This window comes from Labeo rohita, chromosome 21 (genome assembly GCF_022985175.1).
Source record: "Labeo rohita strain BAU-BD-2019 chromosome 21, IGBB_LRoh.1.0, whole genome shotgun sequence".
NCBI classification, from domain to species: domain Eukaryota; kingdom Metazoa; phylum Chordata; class Actinopteri; order Cypriniformes; family Cyprinidae; genus Labeo; species Labeo rohita.
This window is the reverse complement of record NC_066889.1, coordinates 23939071-23963749: the sequence shown is the minus strand read 5'-3', so window position 1 is coordinate 23963749 and position 24679 is coordinate 23939071. Positions and strand designations below refer to the sequence as shown.

At 33.2% G+C, this 24679-nt stretch overlaps 1 protein-coding gene and 1 non-coding gene across 4 annotated transcripts; one reads left to right on the top strand and one right to left on the bottom strand.

The window, feature by feature from the left end:
* The first annotated feature begins 211 nt into the window (after positions 1-211).
* LOC127152734 (myb-like protein X) lies at positions 212-23909 on the top strand. Of its 3 annotated transcripts, none has more exons than XM_051093575.1 (13): positions 212-462; positions 5896-5951; positions 6030-6133; positions 6207-6281; positions 6524-6667; positions 6819-6896; positions 8420-8571; positions 8641-8695; positions 8767-8841; positions 8937-9045; positions 9820-13635; positions 15246-15496; positions 23422-23909. In XM_051093575.1, the coding sequence occupies exons 1-12, from the start codon at positions 368-370 to the stop codon at positions 15482-15484; spliced, it is 4998 nt and encodes a 1665-aa protein (XP_050949532.1). In that variant the 5' UTR covers positions 212-367; the 3' UTR covers positions 15485-15496; positions 23422-23909. The 3 variants fall into 3 exon arrangements, with proteins under 3 accessions (XP_050949532.1, XP_050949531.1, XP_050949533.1); XM_051093574.1 differs by having other exon boundaries at positions 8764-8841; XM_051093576.1 differs by lacking the exon at positions 8767-8841.
* trnam-cau (transfer RNA methionine (anticodon CAU)) lies at positions 772-843 on the bottom strand. Its single transcript has one exon. It is a non-coding gene; the product is annotated as a tRNA-Met (tRNA).
* Positions 23910-24679: the final 770 nt, after the last annotated feature.

Sequence of the window (24679 nt, the reverse complement as noted above, 5' to 3'; positions counted from 1 at the left end):
AACGTTAAACGTTACATAAAAAATATCTATAGATTATTTTTGCAACTTATTGTTTATTTCAAAATCAATATCAAGCATAAACTCTAATACTGTTCTGTTAATTTAAATTGAATGGGTGGGATTTGTCAGTGAGTGGCTAACCTTTGAAACAATGCAAACCGCTATTTATTCCGAGCAGGAGTGGCTTATGCCTTTTTTTCTAAGCTTCCTAAGAGTTTGCATACAATTGACAAATGCTGGCTATTTTAATCTTTCAGAAGGATATATAGCTGCTGCCATAACGAGATCTGCTGTATGTCTGCAGTTTATTTTAGTCACGTTTGTTTTGCATGTAAGAATTGGATATAATATCTTATAAACTAACATCATGAAATCAATGAGGGAAGTTGATCTGGATACATACAGTTTGTCTTTACTTACGGCAAAAGAAGACATCCTAAATCCACGCTCGTCAACAAACTGGTATGAAAACGTTTTTTATTTATTTGCTTGTTTTTAAAATCTACGCGTACAAGCAAATATATTTCAGATAGACAAGATACAGTAAAACGTAAAAGGAAATCAAATGTGAGCAGGATACGTAAAGCTGTTTTAAATTTAATTATTATTATATGTATTTATTTTGCCAAGAAATGTTGTTTGACAACACGTACTTTTAATTAAATAGCAAATGTTTTTAAACAACAATAACTATAATACACATCTAATCCGTTAAAATATGATATAGAATTTGCATAATATCGTATTTTGTAAAAGCGAAAAAAACAAAGCTAGCAGAGGATGGTTTCGATCCATCGACCTCTGGGTTATGGGCCCAGCACGCTTCCGCTGCGCCACTCTGCTAGGCGGTAGTTCAAAGGCGCGCGTTCACGTTTTGAAGAAAAGAATTTTCCGTTCCCTAATATTTATCTGTTTAAGCTATCAATTATTCACAAACGCCGACAAACACATAAAACACTGCTCATGCTGAAATTCCTTGGAAAGAAAATAAATAATGTGCAGCTATTCCACCACACAGATGGTTTTGCTTATATGTATGTTAAGGGGATATTCTAGCGTCCGTTTTTATTTATTTATTTTTTTAAAAGTTGTTGCCTCAAGGCAACATTGTACCACAATGGACAAAATGCAACATTTGATATTTTCATGCAGAAAAAAATTAATCAATTTATTTAAAACACCGATTTGTTTAATCAAACATTTGAACAAATAGATTTATCACACTTTTGATGTTTTGCACATCTCATATTTAACAAAAAGTACGATTTCAACACTGTACCATCGTGGATCACAAGTATAACCAAACTATCATATCTGTTATCATACCAAAACATTATAATTAGTGTTGTTTCAAAGTAAAAAAAAAAAAAAAAATATATATATATATATATATATATATATATATATATATATATATATATATATATATATATATATATATATATATATATATATATATATATATATATATATATCATAACCTTATGCTAATATATAACTTTTCCTTACAAGCATGCACATACAAACACAAGCACATGCATGTAAAATCTCCTTCCTCACTAATGACTCCTCACTGTTTGTGAAAGCTGGGGAAGCACCTGCTCTCAGCAGAATATGTGCAGATATTGTATATGAATTACAATTCTTATAAATACATTACAATATCATGCAAAAATGCAAATACATTTAGATAATACTAATTTTTTTATACAAATATCATATGCATGTATGCTATGCTATATGCCTGGCCATATGTGATTCCATTACGGTACAACGTTGCCTTGAGGCAACATGCAGTTTTTTGTCATTTCTTATGATATATTTAATGATATATTATGAAAAGTTTTTGAAAATACTTCTTTACTAATCAGTGAAGGTGATTCAGATTTTTTGTTGGCAATTATATGGATGAAAATTGATTAAAACTGCCCCTTTCTCTGGACAAAATATGGAGCCATGTGACATGTACACATGTCCTGAAAGAGGAAGCAAAATAGACCCCTATGGGTCATGTGACCACTTTTTTGCAATTTCATTTGTTAGTATTTGACGACTTCTTTACTAAGATAGCATTCATTAAATGGGTGGCTCATTTTATTTAAAAAACCAAAAATAGTCTGTGTTGCCTAGAGGCAACACGGTACCATAGAGGGTTAAATTATTAGGACAAAAAAAAAAAATTTTTTTTTTTTGGTAAATGACCTCGTTTTAAAGTTTTTTTTTTTTTACATTTTACCCAAACTAGCTAGTCCAGTATAAAGTAGACGTGGTGTGTTGATCTTATGAATTACATTTCAGAATGTCTGTCTTATCTTAATGACCAAACAACCCCCTCCCAGACCAATTTCCTCTGTAAATACCCCTGCTTATCTTAATTAGCATGTTTATCTGCAAAATCACCCTGTATGACAAACTATCCTATGATCTGAGATGCTAAACCTAAAGCATGGAGGTGTGTGTGGGTCAAGCATCTGTTAAACACGCTACTTCAGACATAAGTCTGTCAGTGATTGTTTTTGACCATGCTGGGGGCTAAACTGCAGACATGTCCACGGGCAGAGCAGTTCCTGTTGTTCTTGTCTCAGGAAATGTTTTAAAAGGGAGAATGTCGCCGCTGGAAGGACTTTTCAAAAGAAACATTGTTGGTTGTTTGTGAGCTAAAATAAGTCTGTATAATTCTGAACTTCATTTAGTCTGTGTGTTTGTGATAAGAGCAAACCTTTTGGATTTCTTTCCTGACATTCAGACTGCATTCCATCTGATTTGATGTTCTAAGCTGTTTATAAACCAAGGCCTCATGTAATTATTCAAACCATGTCCTAATTTCATCATGTGTAGTTTAGATTTGTATTTGGCTTTACCCACTTCAGGTTATTAGATATTCAAATATAATTTTAATAATGGATTCAAGCGCATAAATGGAAATAGAAAGTGCCAGATGTCTCCTTCAAAGGTGTTAGTCTAAACACGGAAACAGGACTCTGCATCTTCATAACCTTCCTGTCTCTGCCATTTCCTCAGATTTTTATAGAGTATGGGTATTTATAATACAGCATGATGTTTTATGTTCTATAGTACATTTGACACACTATAGGTAAAAAGTGTAAATAATAAACATCACTATATTCCACATTGTGTGGGTATTTAATAGTTAGAATATTTTTACTGCTCTATAAATCAGAAAATACTGTCAACAGCCAGAAAATGTTTTATAAATCAGGTCGAACAATATATAAACAAACCCCTCTGACAAAACCCCTTAAAATATAGATAAATGGAATAAAACTTTCAAGTTTGGTGTATGTAAGTGCTACTGAGGTGGAGATTTCTGACTTGAAATTGTGACTTGTAATTGAAATCTCCAGATGGAAGTAGATAAAGTGTAATACTAAACACTTACATTTATATTTTGTATGTTTTCTTTCCATTAGTCTAGATAAGTTATGAAAGCAAAATAGACAAAAATCTCAAAACTGACCGCTGTATGAAAAACACTGGTGACTTTAGCATCTTGCATTAATGAGTAAACTTACAAAAGCATCACATGCATAGTAACATAACAGCACCCAAGCAGCTTAAATGTGTGTCTTATGTAAGTTAGATGTAACATGCTTCAGCTCAAGACATTTGCGTAAGCCGTTTCTTTTAATATAGCTCAAACTATTTGCCTAGAAGTTGAAAAAATGTTTGGATTAACAGTCTATGCGATTATCCTTCTAGGCTTTTGAGAATGACCATGACATGGTGATTTCCAGGAACGACAGACATTATGGCTCCAGTGTCCAAATAACCAAATTCAATTATTTTTTTTTTGCTTGTAATGTTTCTAAATTGAGTCCTCAGGTTTGTTCTTCATGCCGTTGTAGTTGTATGTTCTTGACATTGTTCTCATGAGAATGTGGGAAAACTGGCCTTTTGTTTTTGGGTGTGAGCAGATTATAGAAGACCCTAGGGATCCAAGAAGGGTCCTGTCCACAGGAAATGGTGCCATTTCCCACCTTATATACATATATACAGAGCTGGGTAGTAACTGATTAGATGTAATTTGGATTACATAATCAGATTCCAAAAATTAAGTGCTTAAAAATAAGTAGTTAAAAATACCCGTAATCAAACTACATTTACTTTTTACGTGAATATGTATTATTTACACAATAGCAATAAATTATTCATAATTTATTGGTTCTCCCTAATTCCTCTTTTTAATCTTTAAAAATTTCCTTTCTAAAATAACCTTACTGATTAAATGCATTCAGAAAGTCGTTATGTTTTGTGACAGTAATTTTTCAAACACAGTAATATTTACTCGAAGTACCCCTGAGATTTTTAAATAAATATTTTAATAATTAAGTCTCACATTTGTGTGTTCATTGGTTGTCCGATGTTGGTTATGGTCACATGACATGCAGGTAAACAAGTAAAATATTTTATTTTTTAATAAGTTATTTTATTTTTATTGATTTTAAAATGAATTATTTTAATGTAAGACTTTTTATGAATTAATTAATTAGTTTTTCATTAAACTCATAAACACCCTGCAGTTTCTTCACAAACACCAGCTTGGGAAACCTTGACATAATATACCTAATATATTTAATGCACCTTATGTTGTTAACAACAACAAATGGAATATATTTTCTTACTCTTTGTATTTTTATGGTATAATATTATCCTATTTAAATCAATGTTATTAACAAGTTAGGTCAAAAGTAATCAAAAAGTAGTCTTTTTGATTATATTATATATAAGATTATATTACCTTAAATATGTTACTATCTACTATAGATATTTTGTCACGTAATTTGGAATCAGTAACGGATTACAATTTGTGTAAGTAATACCCAGCTCTGTATATCTATATATATATATTGTGTGTGTGTTTGTGTGTGTGTGTATATATATATATATATATGTATATATATATATATATATATATATATATATATATTTGTGCATTCTCACCTAAAGAAAATCTTAAAACTACATTCTGTGACACAAAAACACTACTATTTATAAAAATTACAGTGAATCTGGGTGTCCGCCATGACACTCTCTGTGGGAAATAATGCAAACAGAGTGATACAAACAGTGAAACAGTTGGAGTTCCAACTGTTCAGTACCTTTCAGCCAATCAGATTTGATGACCAGAAAAAACTGTTTGTGTGTGTGTGTGTGTGTGTGTGTATATATATATATACATATATATATATAAATCCTGGACCACAAAACAAGTCATAAGGGTCCATTTTTTAATAATATAAATAAGCTAATAAATAAATAAATAAACTTTCCATTTATGTATGGTTTGTTAGGATAGGACAATATTTGTCTGAGATACAGAAAAATCTGGAATCTGAGGGTGCAAAAAAAAAAAAATCTCTCAAATATTGAGAAAATCACCTTCAATGTGTCCAAATGAAGTTTTTTGCAATGCATATTACTAAACAAAAATTAAGCTTTGATATATTTCCGGTAGGAAATTAACAAAATATTTTCATGAAACATGATCTTTACTTAACACCCTTTTGGCATAAAAGAAAAATTAATCATTTTAATGTAGTTTTGGCTACTGCTCCAAATATACCCCTGCTACTTAAGAAATGTCTATATATATATATATATATATATATATATATATATATATATATATATACATATATACATTTAATATGCTCACTTTAATTTCATATGCACTGAGCACTAAGGGAAATCTATCAATTAATCACATAGAACCCTTAAACGTCAGAACAGAAGCATTCATATGTCTGTTACTAAAATATCAGAGAGCTTGCCTGCACATATATTGCATTTATCTAAATTGAGTTATCTATCTTAATGAAATAAAGTGAACCTTTAATATTCCCTGTGGCTGTTTCTCTCTATCTTTGTATGCAGGGCTTTATTTGCCTACGATGGAATAATGAACAGGCTCAAACTGTCTGATTCTGGAGGTAAGAGCACAAAAAAGCTTTAGAAATAAGGTTTTATGTTTGCGTGCTTGTTTTCATGCTTTTTTTTTTTAAACATAGTAGGTGGATTGAATGAGTTGACGGCTAAACTTCACCCTAGGCGGCCGCTTTATGGGATGTGCAGGGTGGGCAAAGCTCAACCCCGCATCGCTATGATATTATGGGTTAGTTCATCCTCCACACAGTTTCATGTAAAACACACACATTTCCCTTTAACCAGTGTTTGTGGTCTCTCAGGTAGGAAAAGAAGTGGATGAGTACCGCAGAGCTGAATGTGCCAGTCATTTACCAGCGATCAGGGCCTTCTTTAAGGTAAAAGAGAACAATATCAGCTTTAAATGTATTCTGATAAACTCCAAGCTTTACATTTTTGAGTAAATTGATTTAGGCAGCACAACAGTGCTTTTTGTTCTGTGAACATGTGAGCATGTGGAGATCTTAAATTCAATTTTTCCATTTATTTTTTTCTTTTAGAAGGCTTTTTAGTCTTAAATAAAATAAAAAGATAAAAAATAACTTTTCTCTGTGCTATGTTTGTCCTTCTAATGCTTCAGGAAGTTCACATCTTTCTTCCTGCCCACACTTTGGATGAAATCACAGAGGAAAGGATCTGTACTCTGGCCTGTAGTGCTGCAGCGGTGACGCAGGGGCCGAGAGGGAGACCCGGCCGCCGGGCAGAAGATAGACAAGATACTGTGGTATAAGATCATGACAATTTCTTACTACAAACAGGCTTTATTGATCCTAAATGATGAAGTTGTTTTGAAAAGTATAGCCAGTCAAGCAATTAAACTGTATTAAAATCAGAAAAATGGTAAACAAATCAAACTGTCTCCTTAATGTTTCCAGGGCACTAATTACAAGCGAATAATCGCAGCTGCGGAGATCCAGAGAATTCAGAGAGATTCTTTTTGGGCACAAGCGGAGGTATGGAGTGAGTTTTTAATGTTTCTTTTTTATTGTTGTCTGTTTTTCTTTTATAGTTGTAAATATGACTTAGCACGTTAGAATTAAAGGAATAATTCACCCAAAAATGAAAATTCTGTCAAATTTCTGAAAATACATTGTTTAAAGGAGAAGTTCACTTCCAGAACAAAAATTGATAATGTATTCACCCCCTTGTCATCCAAGATGTTCATGTCTTTCTTCCTTTAGTCGTAAAGAAATTATGTTTTTTAAAGAAAATATTTCAGGATTTTTCTCCATATAATGGACTGATATGGTGCCCCGATTTTGAACTTCCAAAATGCAGTTTAAATGCGGCTTCAAACGATCCCAAATGCAGTTGTAAATGATCCCAGCTGAGGAAGAAAGGTCTTACCTAGTGAAACAATCGGTTATTTTCATAAAAATAATACAATTTATATACTTTTTAATGTCAAACGCTTGTCTTGTCTTGCTCTGCCTGAAATGTTTTTTTCATGACAGTTAGGGTATGTCGAAAAATTCCCATCTCATGTTCTCCGTCAACTTCAAAATCGTCCTACATTGCTGTTTTACCTTTTTTGTTAAGGGTGTTTGATCTTCTTTGCATGTTCACTTGGTTGGTACTTCTGCAGCAATGTAGGATGATTTTGAAATTATTCTTGAAGTTGAGGGAGAAAATACGATTGGAGTTTTTCGACATACCCTAACTGTCTTGAGCCAGAATACACAGCAAGAGCAAGACAAGATGAGCGTTTGAGATTAAAAAGTATTTAAATTGGATTTTTTTTAATGAAAATAACCCATCATTTTGCTAGATAAGACCCTTCTTCCTCGGTTGGGATTGTTTACAACCGCATTTGGGATCGTTTGAAGCCGCATTTAAACATTTTAGAAGTTCAAACTCAGGGCACCATATCAGTCCATTATATGGAGAAAAATCCTGAAATGTTTCCCTTAAAAAACATAATTTCTTTACACCTGAAGAAAGAAAGACATGAACATCTTGGATGACAAGGGGGTGAGTACATTATCTGTAAATTTTTGTTCTGGAAGTGGACTTCTCCTTTAATTATTCACCCTCATGTCGTTCCAAACCCAAAAAACCTTCGTTCATCTTCCAAACCCAAATTAAGATATTTTTGATGAAATCTGAGAGCTTTCTGACCCTGCATAGACAGAAACGCAACTGATACGTTCAAAGCCCAGAAAGGCAGTGAATTCGCACCAAAGACTGACATGTAAAAGAAAAAATTGTTGAAAAAATCATTATTTGTGCACGAAAAGTATTCTAGTAGCTTCATAATATTACGGTTGAATCACAGATGTCACATGGACTATTTTAACAATGTCCTTACTACCTTTCTGGGCCTTGAACGTGGTAGTTGCAAAAATATCTTTATTTGTGTTCCAAAGATGAGCAAAGGTCTTAAAAGTTTGGAACGACATGAGGGTGAGAAATTAATGACAGAATTTTCATTTTTGGGTGTGGTGCATGTGATTACCTTACTTATTTTATTTTCCAGAGAGAAGAGGAGGAAAGGAAAAAGGAGGAACAGCGGAGGGCAGCAGAGGACAGGAGGCAAAGAGAGAAAGAACGACTGCTCCAGGAAAGGAGAGATGCAATAGAAAGAGAGAGGAGGATGAATGAAAAAGAACAGAAAATAAAGGAGCAGAGGTAAGTCATACATTCTCATGCATGCATGCAAAAAAGGGTCAAAGTTAAACTTTTTTTTTTTTTAAATAGGAGAATGCAGGCCCAAATGGAGGCAGAGACCCGGAAAGTGGAGAAAATGAAATGGGTATGATAAATTTGTTTCTGTACATGTGTGTTTGCATGTATATATACTTAATGTATATTGTATCACAGAAGCACGAGGAAAGTGAGCGTGAAGAAGAGGAAATCAAAGCTAGATATTCATGCTCTCAATCAGAGGAAAAAGCTGCGGTTAGTTCTGTCAGTTAAACCCGCACTAAACCTCTCCCCTAAATATGTGGCCTGTCATTGTCAAGCTGTGATGTAATACTGTTTATGGCCAACAGGAGGCAGCAGCTCTAGTGTCTCAGCGTGCAGCAAACCCAAGAGAGTTTTTCAGACAACTGTCCACCTCAAGTGTCCATACACCCTCCAGTCCCAGCCCCACATGTCCAGGTAAAGTGTAAGACAAAGAGAATCAGAATTTGTGTTTCCATTGAGTGAAACAGTGGGAGCAACTACACTACTGCATAAGCTGCCCACAAACAAATATTTTGTGTCTAACATTTGAGAATTTATTTTAAAATCCAAATGCATTTTTATGGCATCCATGTAAAGGCCATATTTTTTTTTTTTTTTTTTTTTTTTGCATTTACTACAGTTGCTGTATTAGCTTTTACAAAATGACAATAAACAATAGGCTACATTTACAGTATTTTTTTTTCATATCTAGGTTACTGTTTCTAAATATTTATGCACCACTGTTAAAAAGTGTGGGGTCCAGATTTTTTATTTCTTTTTTTTTTTTTTTTTTTTGATGCACTGAATTGATCAAAATTAACCAGACGTTTACATGCTTATTTCATTGAAATAATATTCTGTTTTCTGAAGGATCATGTGACACTAAAAACTGGAGTAATGATGCTAAAAAAACTGGCATTGCATCACAGGAATAAATTACAATTTAAAATATATTCAAACAGAAAACAGTTATTTTAAATTGTAATAATATTTAAGACTTTCTTCAACATGCAAAAAAGTAATGTAGATTAACATCTAATAAACAATAAATGTTCTGCATGAGCAAAATAGGAACAGGGTGTTCAGCAACTGAACAAAAGTAATGTGACGCACACACCTGAGATGTAGACAGATTTGTTGATTATTGTACTTTTCATATTTTAGTAGTCTATATTTTTGTTTCAAAATCTCTTTCTCTTTTTTTTGCAGTCAGGAGTCCCTATAGACGACTGCGTTGCAGTCAGACGGACAATATCTTCAGTTTTAATGAATCGCCTTCTTCTACACCAACATCCCCGTACAGATCATCCGTTTTATCGCCTTATTTTATGTCGTCCCCCACATCCCAGAGCCCAATCCTTTTCACTAGCACTTCAGCTTCCTCACTGCAAAATGGTGCAGTGGTACCTACCACAAGCCAGATCCAACTATCTTCACCTAAGATGATGGAGCCACAATTCCAAACTCAACCATCATCTTCAACCGATGCAACTGAATCTGAAATCAAAACTCCCATCAGTGATATACTAGATAGTCTGGTCTTTTACCCACCTCCACCAGCCCCTGAGCAGTTCCAACCAGATGAATCACAGATAGAGGATGAGTTTCCTCCACCTCCCCCTGGTTTTGAGAATTCACCAGAACCATCTGTGAACCAGCCTGGGACACTTGACAAAGCCTTAGAGCCTCTTCTTCCTCCATCATGTGCTTTGGTACCTGGACCACCCAGCAGACCACTTCCTGCTCTGCCTGTTTCTCCACAAATGCTGAAAGACCTGGAACCAGAGAGAGATTTTACTGCTCGGGCATCAGTTATATCTACGGTTGAGGAAGAGGAGGATGAAGGAAGTGAAGAAAAAGAGATTAAATGTGAGGGGAAAGATGCGACTGAAGAGACGGATGGAGAGAGAGCGGGGCAGGAAGAAACGGGAGACATAATGAAAAGAGGAAAGGAAGAACATGATGGGACGACTATGGAAAAACATGAAAGTGAAAAAGAATCAAATGGTAAAACAATGGCAGAATATGAGAGTGGAAAAGAACAAGATGGGAAAATGTTGGAAGAATGTGAGAGTGCAGAAAAACAAGATGGAAAAATTATGGAAGAACGTGAGGGTGAAGAAGAGAAAGTTGCGGAAATTATGGAAGAATTTGAGAGTGGGAAAATAATAGAGGAACAAGAGAGTGAAAAAATACAACATGAAACAATGAGGTTAGAGTGTGAGCTAGGAAAAGAGCAAAATAGAGAAATTACAGAAAAACCTGACGAAGATGGGAAAGATTCGGAAGAACATGAAAATGAAAAAAAGGTGGAAGAACATGAGCAAGATGGGAAAACTGTGGATGGATTTGACAGTGAAAAAGATGAGAAAAGCATGGAAATATCTAAAACTGAAACTATGCAGTCTGTAAAGGTAATGGAAGAATGTGAGCAAGAAAATAAGAAAATGGAAGAAAGATGTGAGGAAGAACATGAGAGTGAAAAGCAAAAAGGTGGGAAAATTTTGGAAGAATCTGAAGTTGAAAAAATACATGATGGGAAAGATTTGGAAGAACATGAAAGTGTAAAAATTATGAAAAAACATGAGCAAGACAGGAAAATTGTGGATGCATTTGACAATGAAAAAGAGGAATATAAGAAAAGCATAGAAGTATCTGAAACTGAAACGATACAAAATGCAAAAATTATGGAAGAATGTGGGCAAGAAAATGAGCAAAAAAGAAAATTGGAAGAAAAATGTGAGGAAGAACATGAGAGTGAAAAGGATAAAGATGCGAAAATTATGGAAGAACTTGAGGTTGAAAAAATACAAGATGGGGGCATCATGGAAGAACCTGAAAGTGTAAAAGACCAAGACTGGAAAATTACAGAAGAATTTGAGTGTGAAAATATACAAAATGCAAAAATGACATTACAGTGTATGAGAGAAAATGAGAAAGATGTGAAAATTGTGGATGCATTTGACAATGAAAAAGAACAAGACAAGAAAAGCATGGAAGTATCTGAAACTCAAACAATACAGGATGCAAAAGTTATGGAAGAATGTGGACAAGAAAATGAGAAAATGGAAGAAAGATGTGAGGAAGAACATGAGAGTGAAAAGGAACAAGCTGGGGAAATTATGGAAGAAAATAAGGTTGAAAAAATACTAGATGGGAACATCATGGAAGAGCATGAAAGTGAAAGCCAGAAAAATGAGCAAGATGGTAAAATTGCGGATTCATTTGACAGTGAAAACGAACAAGACAAGAAATGCATGGAAACATCTGAAACTGAAACAATACAGTATGCAAAAATGATGGAAGAATGTGGGCAAGAAAATGAGCAAAATTGGAAAATTGCAGAGAATTATGAGGAAGAACATGAGAGTGACAAGGAACAAGCTGGGGAAATTATGGAAGAACAAGAGGATGAAAAAATACAAGATGGGAACATCATGGAAGAGCATGAAAGTGAAAGGCAAAAAAATGAGCAAGATGGGAAAACTGTAGAAAAATGTGAAGAAGAATATAAGTGTGAAAAAGAATTTGATGGAGAAATGATGGAAGAATATGGAAGCGAAGAAAAACAAGATGGGAAAATTGTAGATTCATTTGACAATGAAAAAGCACAAGACAAGAAATGCATGGAAACATCTGAAACTGAAAAAATACAATATGAAAAAATGATGGAAGAATGTGGGCAAGAAAATGAGCAAAATTGGAAAATTGCAGAGAAATGTGAGGAAGAACACGAGAGTGAAAAGGAACAAGCTGGGGAAATTATGGAAGAACATGAAATTGGAAGCCAAGAAAATGAGCATGCTGTGAAAACGGTAGAAAAATGCGAAGAATATAAGAGTGAAAAAGAAATGGAAGAACATGTATGGAAAGAGAAACAAGATGAAAAAATTATGGATGCATTTGACGGTGATAAAGGACGAGATGAGACAAGCATAGAAGTATTTGAGGCTGAAAAATTACAATATGCAACGAAGATGGAAGAACATGAGTCAATGAATTGGAAAATAACTGAAGACTATGACAGTGAAAAAATAAGAAATGGAGACAGAGAAGAACATGAAATTGAAAAAGAAGGGAGGAAAGTGGTGGAAGTTTTTGAGACTGAAAATACACAAGATGTAAAAGGTATGGAAGCATGTGAGCAAGAAAAGGTGCAAGATGGAAAAAATGTAGATGAACGTGAGAGCAAAAAAGAAGATGATGGTGAAAAACAAGAAGGTAGAAGATTGGAAAAAGACCAGGATTGTAAAATTGGGGAAAGCGAAAAAATACAATATGAGAACATCTTGGGGGAATTTGAAAGTGAAAACAAACAAGACAGTATGACAGAAAACCAACAGCAGGACAAACTGAACCAAGATAATGAACGAATGCCACACATGGATGTAGATAAAGCAGTGAACGTGACTGTGCTCAGGACGGAAGAATCCAACACAGAGATTATAAAGAGGGATGAGGCGACAGAAGAACGTGTTAAAGAGGTAAAACCTGATCAAGAAAATGACAGGGAACAGACAGACAGATCTTTAATCCAGACAGAGGAGGCTGACACAGTTTTTTCTCAGCATGCACTCTTCCCAGAATCCCACGCTACAGAGCCATCTCAAATCAGTGACGCATGTATTTCTGAAAGCATTTCAACCACTCACGATAAAACTGTGCCAAAGATGAGCTCAACTGATACCTCACTCCAAATGAACTTGCCAACCATTGAGGTCAAATCAGATCTTTCAAGTTCGACAAATCAAAGAGATTCAGACATGAAAGAGAAAACTGAATCTGCTGACTCTCAAGCTTCCTCAGAGAACAGCCAGGATTCCACATCACCTGATACAGAAACATGCGCTACAGTGAAGGATAAACAGACAGATGCAGGAGTGCTTAAAGAGGAGAAAATTGTGGACAGCAGCCATGATTTCGCAGATTTTTCGCTTGATTCTATAGCTGAGAATCAAGCTGGGATTGGACAATCCGATGAAGGGGAAGGGCTTGTACCTGTCAGTCATTTCTCAGAAGACTCAGGTAATGAAAATGGCGTCATTGGATAAAGAGTTCTTTAAGAATTTTAAAGGAATAGTTTAGCCAAAAATGCAAATTCTGTCATTAATTACTCACCCTCATGTCGTTCCAAACCTGTAAGACCTTCGTTTATTTTCAGAACAGAAGTTAAGATATTTCAGATGAAATCTGAGAGCTTTCTGAGCCTGCATAGACAGCAACGCAACTGACACGTTCAAGGGCCAGAAAGATAGTAAGGACATCATTAAAATAGTCCATGTGACATCAGTGATTTAACAGTAATTTTATGAAGCTACGAGAATACTTTGTGTACAACGAAAACAAAAAACTCTATTCAACAATTTCTTCTCTTCCATGTCAGTCTTTGAAGCGTTTCACAAGAGTACCACAATGCGTAAAATTGCCATTTTCCAATACAATAATAAATTACATTTTAAAACATTAGAAAACACCTATATTAAATTATAATGTTTTTAATATTTCACATTATTACAGTTTTACTGTATTTTTAAGCAATTACATGATCCTTGGAGAGCATAAGAGACTTCTTTAAAAATAAATAAATAAATAAAAAACGTACTGCTTCCAAATGTTTGAATGATATGTTTGAAAAAATTATTTTTTAATAATAAAATTATTTTAGAATTCTATTAGTATAAAACATTTCAAATGTAAAATTTTTTAATAGAAAGCCGAAACTTTCCTTTGTGGTTTTGTTTGAAATCTAAAAAGCATAAATCGACTATGTGAGTCAAAAACAAAAAAGATTTTTTTTTATAAGAATATTTTTGAAAGACAATATTTAAATGATTATGGACTATACTTTTGAGTAAAAATACAATTTTGTTATTTAATAATTTTATTATTTTTTAATAATAAAATGATTTTAGAATTCTATTAATTAATTAATGTTACATTTTTTTAATAGAAAGCCGAAACTTTCTTTTGTGGTTTTGTGTCGAAATCTAAAAATCATAAATAGACTAAATGAGTCAAAGACGAAAAGGATTTAAGCCAAAAAACTTTAAGTGTAAATACTGCTTTAAATTGTTATTTTCCAAAAAAAAAAAAAAAAAAAAAAACTTTTAAAATGTTTTCTGTTTAATTTAATTGCCTTTTTGTTTTAGTTTTTGTGAGCAAAAAGTAAATATCATACAGTGTAACAATCTTGTCAGGCTTGTTTACAACAAAAATCAATTTATGACATATTAAAAGACAAATTACTTTTACCCCAAATAATAATTAGTTGTAATTTTACATTTTTAAAATTGGCCACTATCCTAGGTTTTGCCTGTTTGTCAGTAAGAATTTTTACTCATTTAAAACACAATAAAATTTGATATGCTCCCTGATTCTTTTATATTTTATTAAGTCGGAATAAGTATGTTGTTTGAATTTTTACATAAATATTGTGTTATACTGAATGACAATGTAACATTATTTCAACCAAATTTACAATTTACATTTTATTCTCCAAAAATGTATTTGAAACAAAAGTAGACACTTACATTTAATGTGCTTTCTAAGAAGTATGTTTTATCAGTAAATCAATTTTTAAATAAGCCATTGGTTTTAACTGATAAAATCTTCTTTATTGTTTTGAAACTTTACAGATTCTAAAGTGGACCTAAAATGTTGTATTACTCATCAGCTGGATCCGACCGATGATATAAGTGATGCTGAAGAAAGAAAAGAGGCTATATCACTCCTAGCCAAAGACACAGATGTGGAGCAGAACTCAAAATGCGATTCTGACGCCGACCAAGTTAATGAAGACATTAAACAAGAAAGCGAAACCAATGTGGAAACTCCCAGCGACATGAGGAATGATAAGATAGCTGATGAAAAGTGAAGAGCATAATTGGTAGGTGTGAGCTGTTATCTCCGAGCAAATCATTCTGTTAAAGAATGCAATGTTACTGGTTTGGATTGGCATTAATTATAAAACCTTAAGGAGTGGAAGGGTAATTCAGGGCTAATCGCACATTTGCTGTCCTTTTCACCCCAGGTCGGTTGCTTTTTGTAAGTCTTGGATGGTGAAATCCTACAATGCGATATAACTGCTATACATAATTACCCCAATTTAGAGATTTAGAGTAAATCTCATCATGATAATTATATTAGTAAATCTCAAAAGTGCTTTTGCTGGAAGGAAATATTACACTGCAATTTTCGACCGAACTCGACCTAGTATAAACACCTCAACCTCAAATTATCTCGTATCAAGAGTACAGAAAAAGTAAACTTGCACTGTGACCCGTGCCCAGCAAAGGATTATGGGATAGATGGGCCATCAATCAGAACAAGACAGACAGACGGGAGACATGTTTATAAGGTACATTGAGTGCAAATGCTTTTACTGTAACATCAGTGTCGCTATCTCTCTTCACATCGTGCATTCCTTTGGCAAAAATATTGGATAAGATTCAGCACGATTCAGATTCAGCAAAAACATACCAGGTTTATGCCCTGGTTGCTTTCTGCTATGTATACTGTCACGGGGTGAAGAATCACACGACAGAGAGAGCTGAGTGAAAAACCCCCCGGAGGGTGGATTTTATTATAATACTTCGTGAAAACAGGTGCAGAAAGAAGACGTGGGGTGCTGGCGTGGCTGGTGCTCTGTCTCGGTCCTCGTGCTCGAAAGTGGGTGTCCGTGTCGTGCTCCTTAAGTGGGCTGTCGGTCACTCGCTGCTTTCTGGCAAAGAGAGAAAATGAGTTAGTAGCGTCCAGCATGTGTGAGATCCAAGTCTGACTCGGTAGCGTGTTTCAGCGTCTTTTGTAGGCAGGTCTTGATTGGAAAGCAGCCGTGACCGATCAGCCGGTGATGGTGGCGTGCAGCTGACGATCGTTGGTTACCAGGGCGACGCTGATGAGCCCGGAGATACTCGTCACAATACACACCTAAAAAAAAGTTACTTTAAAGGAATAGCTCACCCAAAAATAAAACTTTGCTAAAAATGTACTTACTCTCAGGCCATCCTAGATGTAGATGAGTTTGTTTCTTCACTGGAACTTAGAAATGTACATCATTTGCTCACCAGTGGATCCATTGCAGTGAATGGGTGCCGTCATAATGAGAGTCCAAACAGCTGATAAAAACATCACAATAATCCACAAGTAATCCACACCACTTCAGTCCATCAACTAACATCTTATAAAGTGAAAAGCTGCATATTTGTAAGAAACAAATACACCATTACACTGTAAAAAACAATTTGTTGAGTCAACTTAATATAATTTGTAACCTGGCTGCCTTAAAATTTTAAGTTCAGTCGACTCAAAAAAAGTTTATGCAACTTGAAATGTTAAATTATACTAAGCGACAACTTAGATATTTGAGTTGAATCAACTTCAAATTTTAAGGCAGCTGGGTTACTTACCCATCTGTTAAGTTTAGCAAACACAAATATCTAAGTTGTTACTTAGTACAACTTAACATTTCAAGTTAACTAAACTTATTTTAGTTGACTGAACTTAAAATTTAACTTAACTTAAAATAAGGCAGCAGGGTAACAAATTATTTTAAGCTGACTCAACAAATTGTGTTTTTTATTTTTTACAGTGTAGGCCGTTTTAACTTTAAACAGTCACTTCCGGCTGAAGTGAGAGTCCATAATCCATAATAATGCTTCCTCCAGTCCACTGATATGTATACAGTAGTTTAGTAGTTAAACTGTTTTCATTTGTAAATGGTGCTTGATCTGTGCATATTTCTCTCTTGATTCAGACAGGATGACTTTTTCACTGAAAAAAGCAATTTTATGGCTACAGAACTCATGTTTATTACAAAAATGCAGCTTTTCACTTCACAAGATGTTAACTGATGGACTGGAGTCATGTGAATACAGTGTAATAAGGGTTATTGTTAAAAAAAACTAAATTAAATTAAAGAAAAATTCATTACTTGAAACAAAATAAAATAAAACAAACAAACAAAAAAAACGCTTATATACATGTTTGTATATATAAAAATATTTTTAAAAACATTTGTATTTTTTTATTCATTACTTGAAATAAAAAAATATATATATATATATATATAAAGAATTTTATTTTTTTTGTATTTGTATATATATATATATATATATATACAGTGCACAGCAAAAATAAGTACACTCACTCTGAATAAATGTAAAAGATGTATTTACTTAATGATCACTAATATAATTCATGGAAGGATGACAAAATTGAAATTTATTAAACATATACTTAGTAAAAACAACAAAATATATGCCAGTATTTTCTGTAAAATAAATAAATTTGTTTAAATGAAGGATTGCAGAAATGAGTACACCCTAGACGTAATTCAGCAAATGTATGATATTCTAGTACTTATTATGTCCTCCAGAACTTTAAGTAAACTGCTCTGACCCTTCTTGTCACTGAGTGCTCAAGTTCATGACAATTTTTCACATCTGTCCTGTTTAACTCCTGGAGGACGACCTCCTTAAATGCCCTGGTCTTTAATGGGGAGTTTTGCTCAGCTCATCCCCCACAGCTGCTCAAAAGTGTTACGACTGAGTGAAATACATGTTCACATTGGGAGAATGAATACCTTCATTGTCATGCTTTAAAAATGCCCAATAATGCAGGGAATGAGGGAAGGGTAGCGTCTTCTGTTTCAAGTTTTTGTATTACATCTCACAGTGGTGTGTGAATTCATGACAGCATTGATAGAGCACAACTCCCTCACACCTTCAGCACTCATACATCCCAATATAAGAGCTTTACCACCACTGAACGTCACTGTGGGAACCAGGCATTTCTCACTGTACTCCTCCTCTAGCAACACCAGAACATTTTGGATGCTTTTGGATCCGAAATGATTGACTTGGTCTCTTGAGACCAGAGTATGGATTCCCAAAAGTCTATATTTCGTAAATATGGGCCAGCTTTTGCCAGCTCTGAGACACTTGAATGTATTTCTTTTTCTAGCACAAATTCACTCATCATTAAATGAAAACTTAAAGTGAAGACCTGATTATTTCAGGAGCCTTGTCAGAAGTCCAAGTCGGTGTTATTTCTGCTATATTGCCACATTTAAAACAATAATTTGGTATTCCACTTATACCATTGTCCTCTTTTATGCTAAGAAATAAGTCACCTGGCATTTCTCTCCCAAGTGGTTCCATTGTTGCCAGCATTAATTTTGAGTATGATTCAGTAAGCTATATAACACTTCTAATTGTCAGGGAATTAGTTGTCTTTAGAAGTTTTGGTTCAATACACTTACCTGTTTTACCTCACTTACCAAAAGGTTTTTTTTTTTTTCCATTTAGTAACTTTCAGGAGGGTGTACTCATTTTTGCAACACAACATTTTATCACTTTCATAAGAAAATCTTATTTTCCTGAATAATTTTTACATTCTTCTTTGGTAACTGATCAAGCAGGCTTGTTAGAACATTATATCTCCACAGAATCCTAACATGTCTTCTAAGTAAAGAGTAATTGCTGAATTGTTTTAGAGGGGGTGTATGCATGTATACACACGTTTCTTTTTTACATTAAGTTTACATTAAGTACTAAAATAACTAAATCAACTAAAACTAAAAACTTACTAAAAAATATAGTATATGGACAAATTAAAATAATAAAAATGAAAAACAAACTTTAAGTAAATTTAAAATGAAACCAGAAAATATAAAAATCAATTTTTAATTCAAAATATATTAACAAAAACTATAATAGTATATCAGTGATACTAAAATAACACTAAGCACATAACATCAAGCTCCTTAACTTCATAAAAGAGTACAAAATGGGCCCCTGGAATTGATTCAAGCAGGTATATCTAGATTTACTTTTTTCTTTCTGTGTACAAAGATGGATTGTTTACCAAAATGCCAAACATAGCTTTTAGGGTTATTCATACATGTTTACCCGAATCTCAAACTTGAAAGAGACGTTAGCATTGTGGCATGTGGGGGTGGCCACACCTTTGATGAGACCTGGATCACTTCCATATTTACATTCAAATCATTGCTGCTTTAAAGTGCCCCTATTATGCCATTTTAAAGGTTGCTAATATTGTTTTAATAGACTCCCAAAACAGGTTTACATGAATGCAAGGTCAAAAACAACTTCAGTTTTATCTAAAAATAGATTTAATTTTACCCCATTTCTAAATTATTCAACGACTCGTGCGAAGCAGTTTGAAGAATCAGTCTCTCTAAACCCCTCCTTTCCGTGAGCCCTCACTGCTGTGATTGGTCAGATGGCGCAGTCCTTTATGATTGGTTTACCGCGTACAGCGTGTCGGAGAACGAAACGCCCATTGCCATAACTGACTGACAGCCCTGGATACTTGTCAATACATAGAAATGATGGCATCGATTTTACCATACCAATTCCAGCCAGAGTCTGATGATAAAACGGATGAAGTGGCTGATCGACAAGTTAGCACGGGCTACCGTGGAAAGTGTAGGGTTAGGGTTAGGAATGTAAGCGAACTGGGCACACCTCTATGTTGTAAACTTCAACATTGTATAATGTATTAAGGCGGCTTTCACACCGAACGCGGAAAGCGCTGCGCTGGCCGCTGGGTTCAGTGCAGCCCTGCAGAGTGCAGCAGCAAAAGTTAATTTGTACAACTCATTTTGAACTTTGTCCGCGGGGAGCGCACACGCTTTGTTCGGGGCAGAAACAAGCCGTCCTCGCAGGGCGGAAGAAATTGAAATGAATGGGTTTGCAAGTTGTTCGCGACGTAGAATGTGGGCGGACATTATGCAGATGTGTTACTTTGTGACGTATGGCCGTAACAGAAAAAGATTCGAATTCCTGACGACTCGTTCAGGCAAATGTGAGCCAACTCTTTTTTTTGATAGACAATAACTTTATTTATCGTGCACTGTCGGCTTCACAACTTTGCAGATAGTTTATGTTCACATACAGCTGCATGACACACTACATGAAAGATCATATTTGAAAAGGCATAATAGGAGCACTTTAAAAATTAACATGCAAATCAGTATGCTCCCATCGTTAAGGGCAAATGCAAGAATGTTTTGTGCAAACAAACAATGATAAGTAAGCCAAGTTAAATGTGTGGCTCTCCAGCTTGAAGTGAAGATTCATGACAGGCTGTTGATGTAAAGAAAAAAATAATAAAGAAAGAAAATCATTTCAAAACAACTGCAGTAATAAACAATTGAACTGACAACTGAAATAAATATATAAAATATAAAAATAAATTCTAAGAAATAAAAAACATAAGAATTTTGATATATATATATATATATATATATATATATATATATGTATATATGTATATATATGTATATATATATATATATATATATATATATATATATATATATACACATATACACACACACACATTTTATTTTATTAATTATTATTAAATATAAAAATGCATGTATCTAGTTGCCAAAGTTGGAGTACTAAAATAATAAAATAATTAAAAATTAACAAAGAAGTTTGCTAATTAATTTTAAAAACACATACAAAATTAATTATAATTCAGATTTTAAAAATGGAATTATTCCAAATAACAAAAACTAAAATACTACTACTAAAATACTTGTGCGAATAGCTACATACTAGTCTGAATATATCATATTTAATCCTAGTGCAGAATTATGTGTTCAGATAGAGTTATAAGTATCATGAAAAAAATGTTGTGACTCAAATAGCTAATAAATTTTTACCCTTTTTTTAAATAATTAATTTGTTTATAAGCATAAAATGGCATTATGTGTATTACATGGCAATATTTTCTCACATAATTATTTTCATTGAAATAGAATATTTCAAACGTTTGGGGTCAGTAAATTGTTTTTTGTTTTGTTTTTTTAATCAGCAAGGATGCATTTTATAGTTAAAAAATGACACTGAAGACATTTATAATGTTATAAAACATTTCTGTTCATCTGAAAAATCAAGAAGAACAATCATTTTTTTAACTAGAAGAATTGTTTCTTAAGCAGCAAATCAGCATATTAGAATGATTCTGAAGGATTATGTGATGCTGAAAACTGGAGTAATGATGCTGAAAATTCAGCTTTGCAATTACAGAAAAAAATAGAAAATTAATACAATATTTATATATATTAATTATACACACCAAATTATGTAATTGTATATCAGATGGCAATTTGGCCGGATATGTTGTGTGACATGCCATCACCCTTAAAAATTATACAAGGTAAAAGAAAAAATAATCTAGACTGTATTGTATACAAGTTGAGGGGTAAATTATTCCCACTGTGTTCAATCACCCATTCAAGATTACTCATATATCATTTTATTTAAGGTTACATTCAATTGAACAAAAACGACATTTACAATAATTTTAAATAAATGCTGTAAGTCCTGCCAAAATGCATCACAGTTTGCACAAAAATATTAAGCAGCTGTTTTCAACATTGATAATATGAAATGTTTCTAGCATTGAATCAGCATATGTAGAATACTTTCTGAAGTATCATGTGACACTGAAGACTGGAGTAATGATGCTGAAAATGCTGACAATTTACAGTAAGACAAAGCCGAGGTGAGCATAAGAGACTTCTTTCAGAAATATAAAAATTTTACCAACCCCACACTTTTGAATAGTAGAGTATTTTCATAAAAATAAGCCCCCAAAAATAGTTCAGGTGAACACATTTTATACTAAACACCATGAAATAATTCTGGGTTAAATATACAATGTGAAACAGAAACATACTTGTGCGTGTTCCTGGAACATTGAGCCATCTGACATATGGGGAATGTACTCAGCAAACAAGTTTATAAACTGTCTGTTGATCCTATTGATTCCACAATCCACCTTGACAAATATATATGTGCTGCATTTCCTCTTTCGTTTTCTTTCTTACAATTTTTTTTTACATCTATAGTCCTTCACATGAGATGCCTTGCTTCTTATTCATTAGTTTGTGCTGTAATTTAATCCAATGTGGAAAATATAAACATGTATACACTGCTGTTCAAAAGTTTGCGATCAGTAGGATTTTTAATGTTTTTTTTAAAAGAAGTCTCCTATGCTCATCAAGGCTGCGTTTATTTGATTAAAAATACAGAAAAAATTGTGATATTGTGAAATATTATTGCGGTTTAAAATAATGGATATATATTTATAAATATTTTTTAAGATATACTTTATTTCTGTGATGAAAAAGCTGAATTTTCAGCATCATTACTCCAGTATTCAGTGTCACATGATCTTTCAGAAATGACTTTTATTATCAGTGTTGGAAACAATTCTGTTGTTCAGTATTTTTTTAGAACCTGCGATACTTTTTTAGGATTGATGAAAAAAAGTTTAAAAGAACAGCATTTATTCCAACCTTTTTTTTTTTTTTACAATTCACATCCTTGCTGAATAAATGTATTAATTCCTTTAAAAAAAAAAGAACAAATAACAATTTACTGAAGACAACCTTTTAAATAGTAAATGGTTATTTCTATTTAAAAAAAGAATCTGTTCTTTTTAACTTTTTAATTATTATTAAAAGGATCATGTGACATTGAAGACTGGAGTAATGATGCTGAAAATTCAGCTTTGCATCACAAGAATAAATTACATCTTAAAGCATATTAACATAGGAAACACTTATTTTACACTGAAATATTATTTCACAATATTACAGTTTTTTCTGGATTTTTGATCAAATAAATGCAGCTTTGATGGGCATAAGAAACATCTTTTCTTTTTTTTTTTTTTTTTTTTAAAAAAAAGCATTAAAAATCTACATTGTATATTTTCATTCAGTTGTACATCCACCTAATCTAATAATTCATTATTTCCATCTCTTTCACACAGGAGATATCATGGGAACTCTGTGCCAATCATAGATGAGCCTGTTTAGAGAAATATGACTAAAAGATATTTCTCTCAACCAATCACTGGAGGCCTTTCAGTGATACACAAATTATTCTCATGTGTGCACAATAATGCAATATTAAGAACTACGTCCACAAATGCACTCAACATATAACAGGCTCCAAGTGTTTGAGACCACACTGAAAATTAAGAAAATGTATACATTTTTAAAAATTCTGTGAAATGTTATTTTGTAAAATAAAGCAGCTGTATTTGTCAAATCATGCTGGAGAATATGATTATCATGACACACCAAATACTAAGACATCATAGACTGATGTTCATTTTTTCTATTTAGCTTTTCACTCATATTGATAATATAATTTGTATTGGATAAAATGCACTATATTAAAAAAAAAAACATTAATTTTCACAAACAGACTCAGACTTTTGACTGTAGGTTATGTGTAGTTACAGAGCATATATGTGTATTTATTATTCATTTTTTTCTCTTAAGCAAAATAAACTGTTGTTACTCTATAATGGTTCTTACTTTCCAATAAAGATTTCTCCAAAATAGTAAATATGGTGTATGCTATTCATGTGACTTATTTGACTCTATTTACAAATTTAGATGGATATCTCTTCTCGAAAGAATAGGTGAAAAGAATCACTTTACTGAGTCATTGTGTTAACCGTCCGTACCACTGGTTTACCAATTAAATCACATCAGTTAGCACAAAGACAGTCAGTGCAAACATTACAAAGTTCACTCAAGTTTTATAAGCTTATAAGAGAATAAAAACACTTTTACTGCAAAAACAGGTAAATTCATCACTGGCATTCTAAGATTCAATGGTATGCCTGCTTTGAAAACTAAGCTCCTGCCTTAATTTTGTTGATCTGATAATAGTAACCATGAGTCTGTTGATAACATACTTGAAATGCTTTGCACATCTACGTCACTTGCTGAAAACGATCATATAATTATTTGAATCTTGTGACTGGTTCACGGAAGTCAGGTGGCACATGTTTGCCTCATGAATATTAACCTGATTATGCAAAACTTATATAATGCTATTTTACCAGTTTTGAAAATAGTTCATGTACTGATCCAGACAAGTAAAAATTGACATGTAAAACATAACCATTAGATAAAATCATTCAAATGTTGGCACTGATGGTTTTAACATTCCTGAAAATAATGAAGAAGAGTTTCTTCGAATTTTATTAAAATGCTCTTCACACCAATAAAAAA

Excerpts from the sequence above, each read along its gene's own strand:
- LOC127152734 (XM_051093574.1), top strand. The coding sequence starts at position 368 with ATGAAATCAATGAGGGAAGTTGATCTGGATACATACAGTTTGTCTTTA. Across the intron at positions 8,572-8,640 it reads CAGAAAATAAAGGAGCAGAG|GAGAATGCAGGCCCAAATGG; the intron begins GTAAGTCATACA and ends TTTTTTAAATAG. Across the intron at positions 8,842-8,936 it reads AATCAGAGGAAAAAGCTGCG|GAGGCAGCAGCTCTAGTGTC; the intron begins GTTAGTTCTGTC and ends TATGGCCAACAG.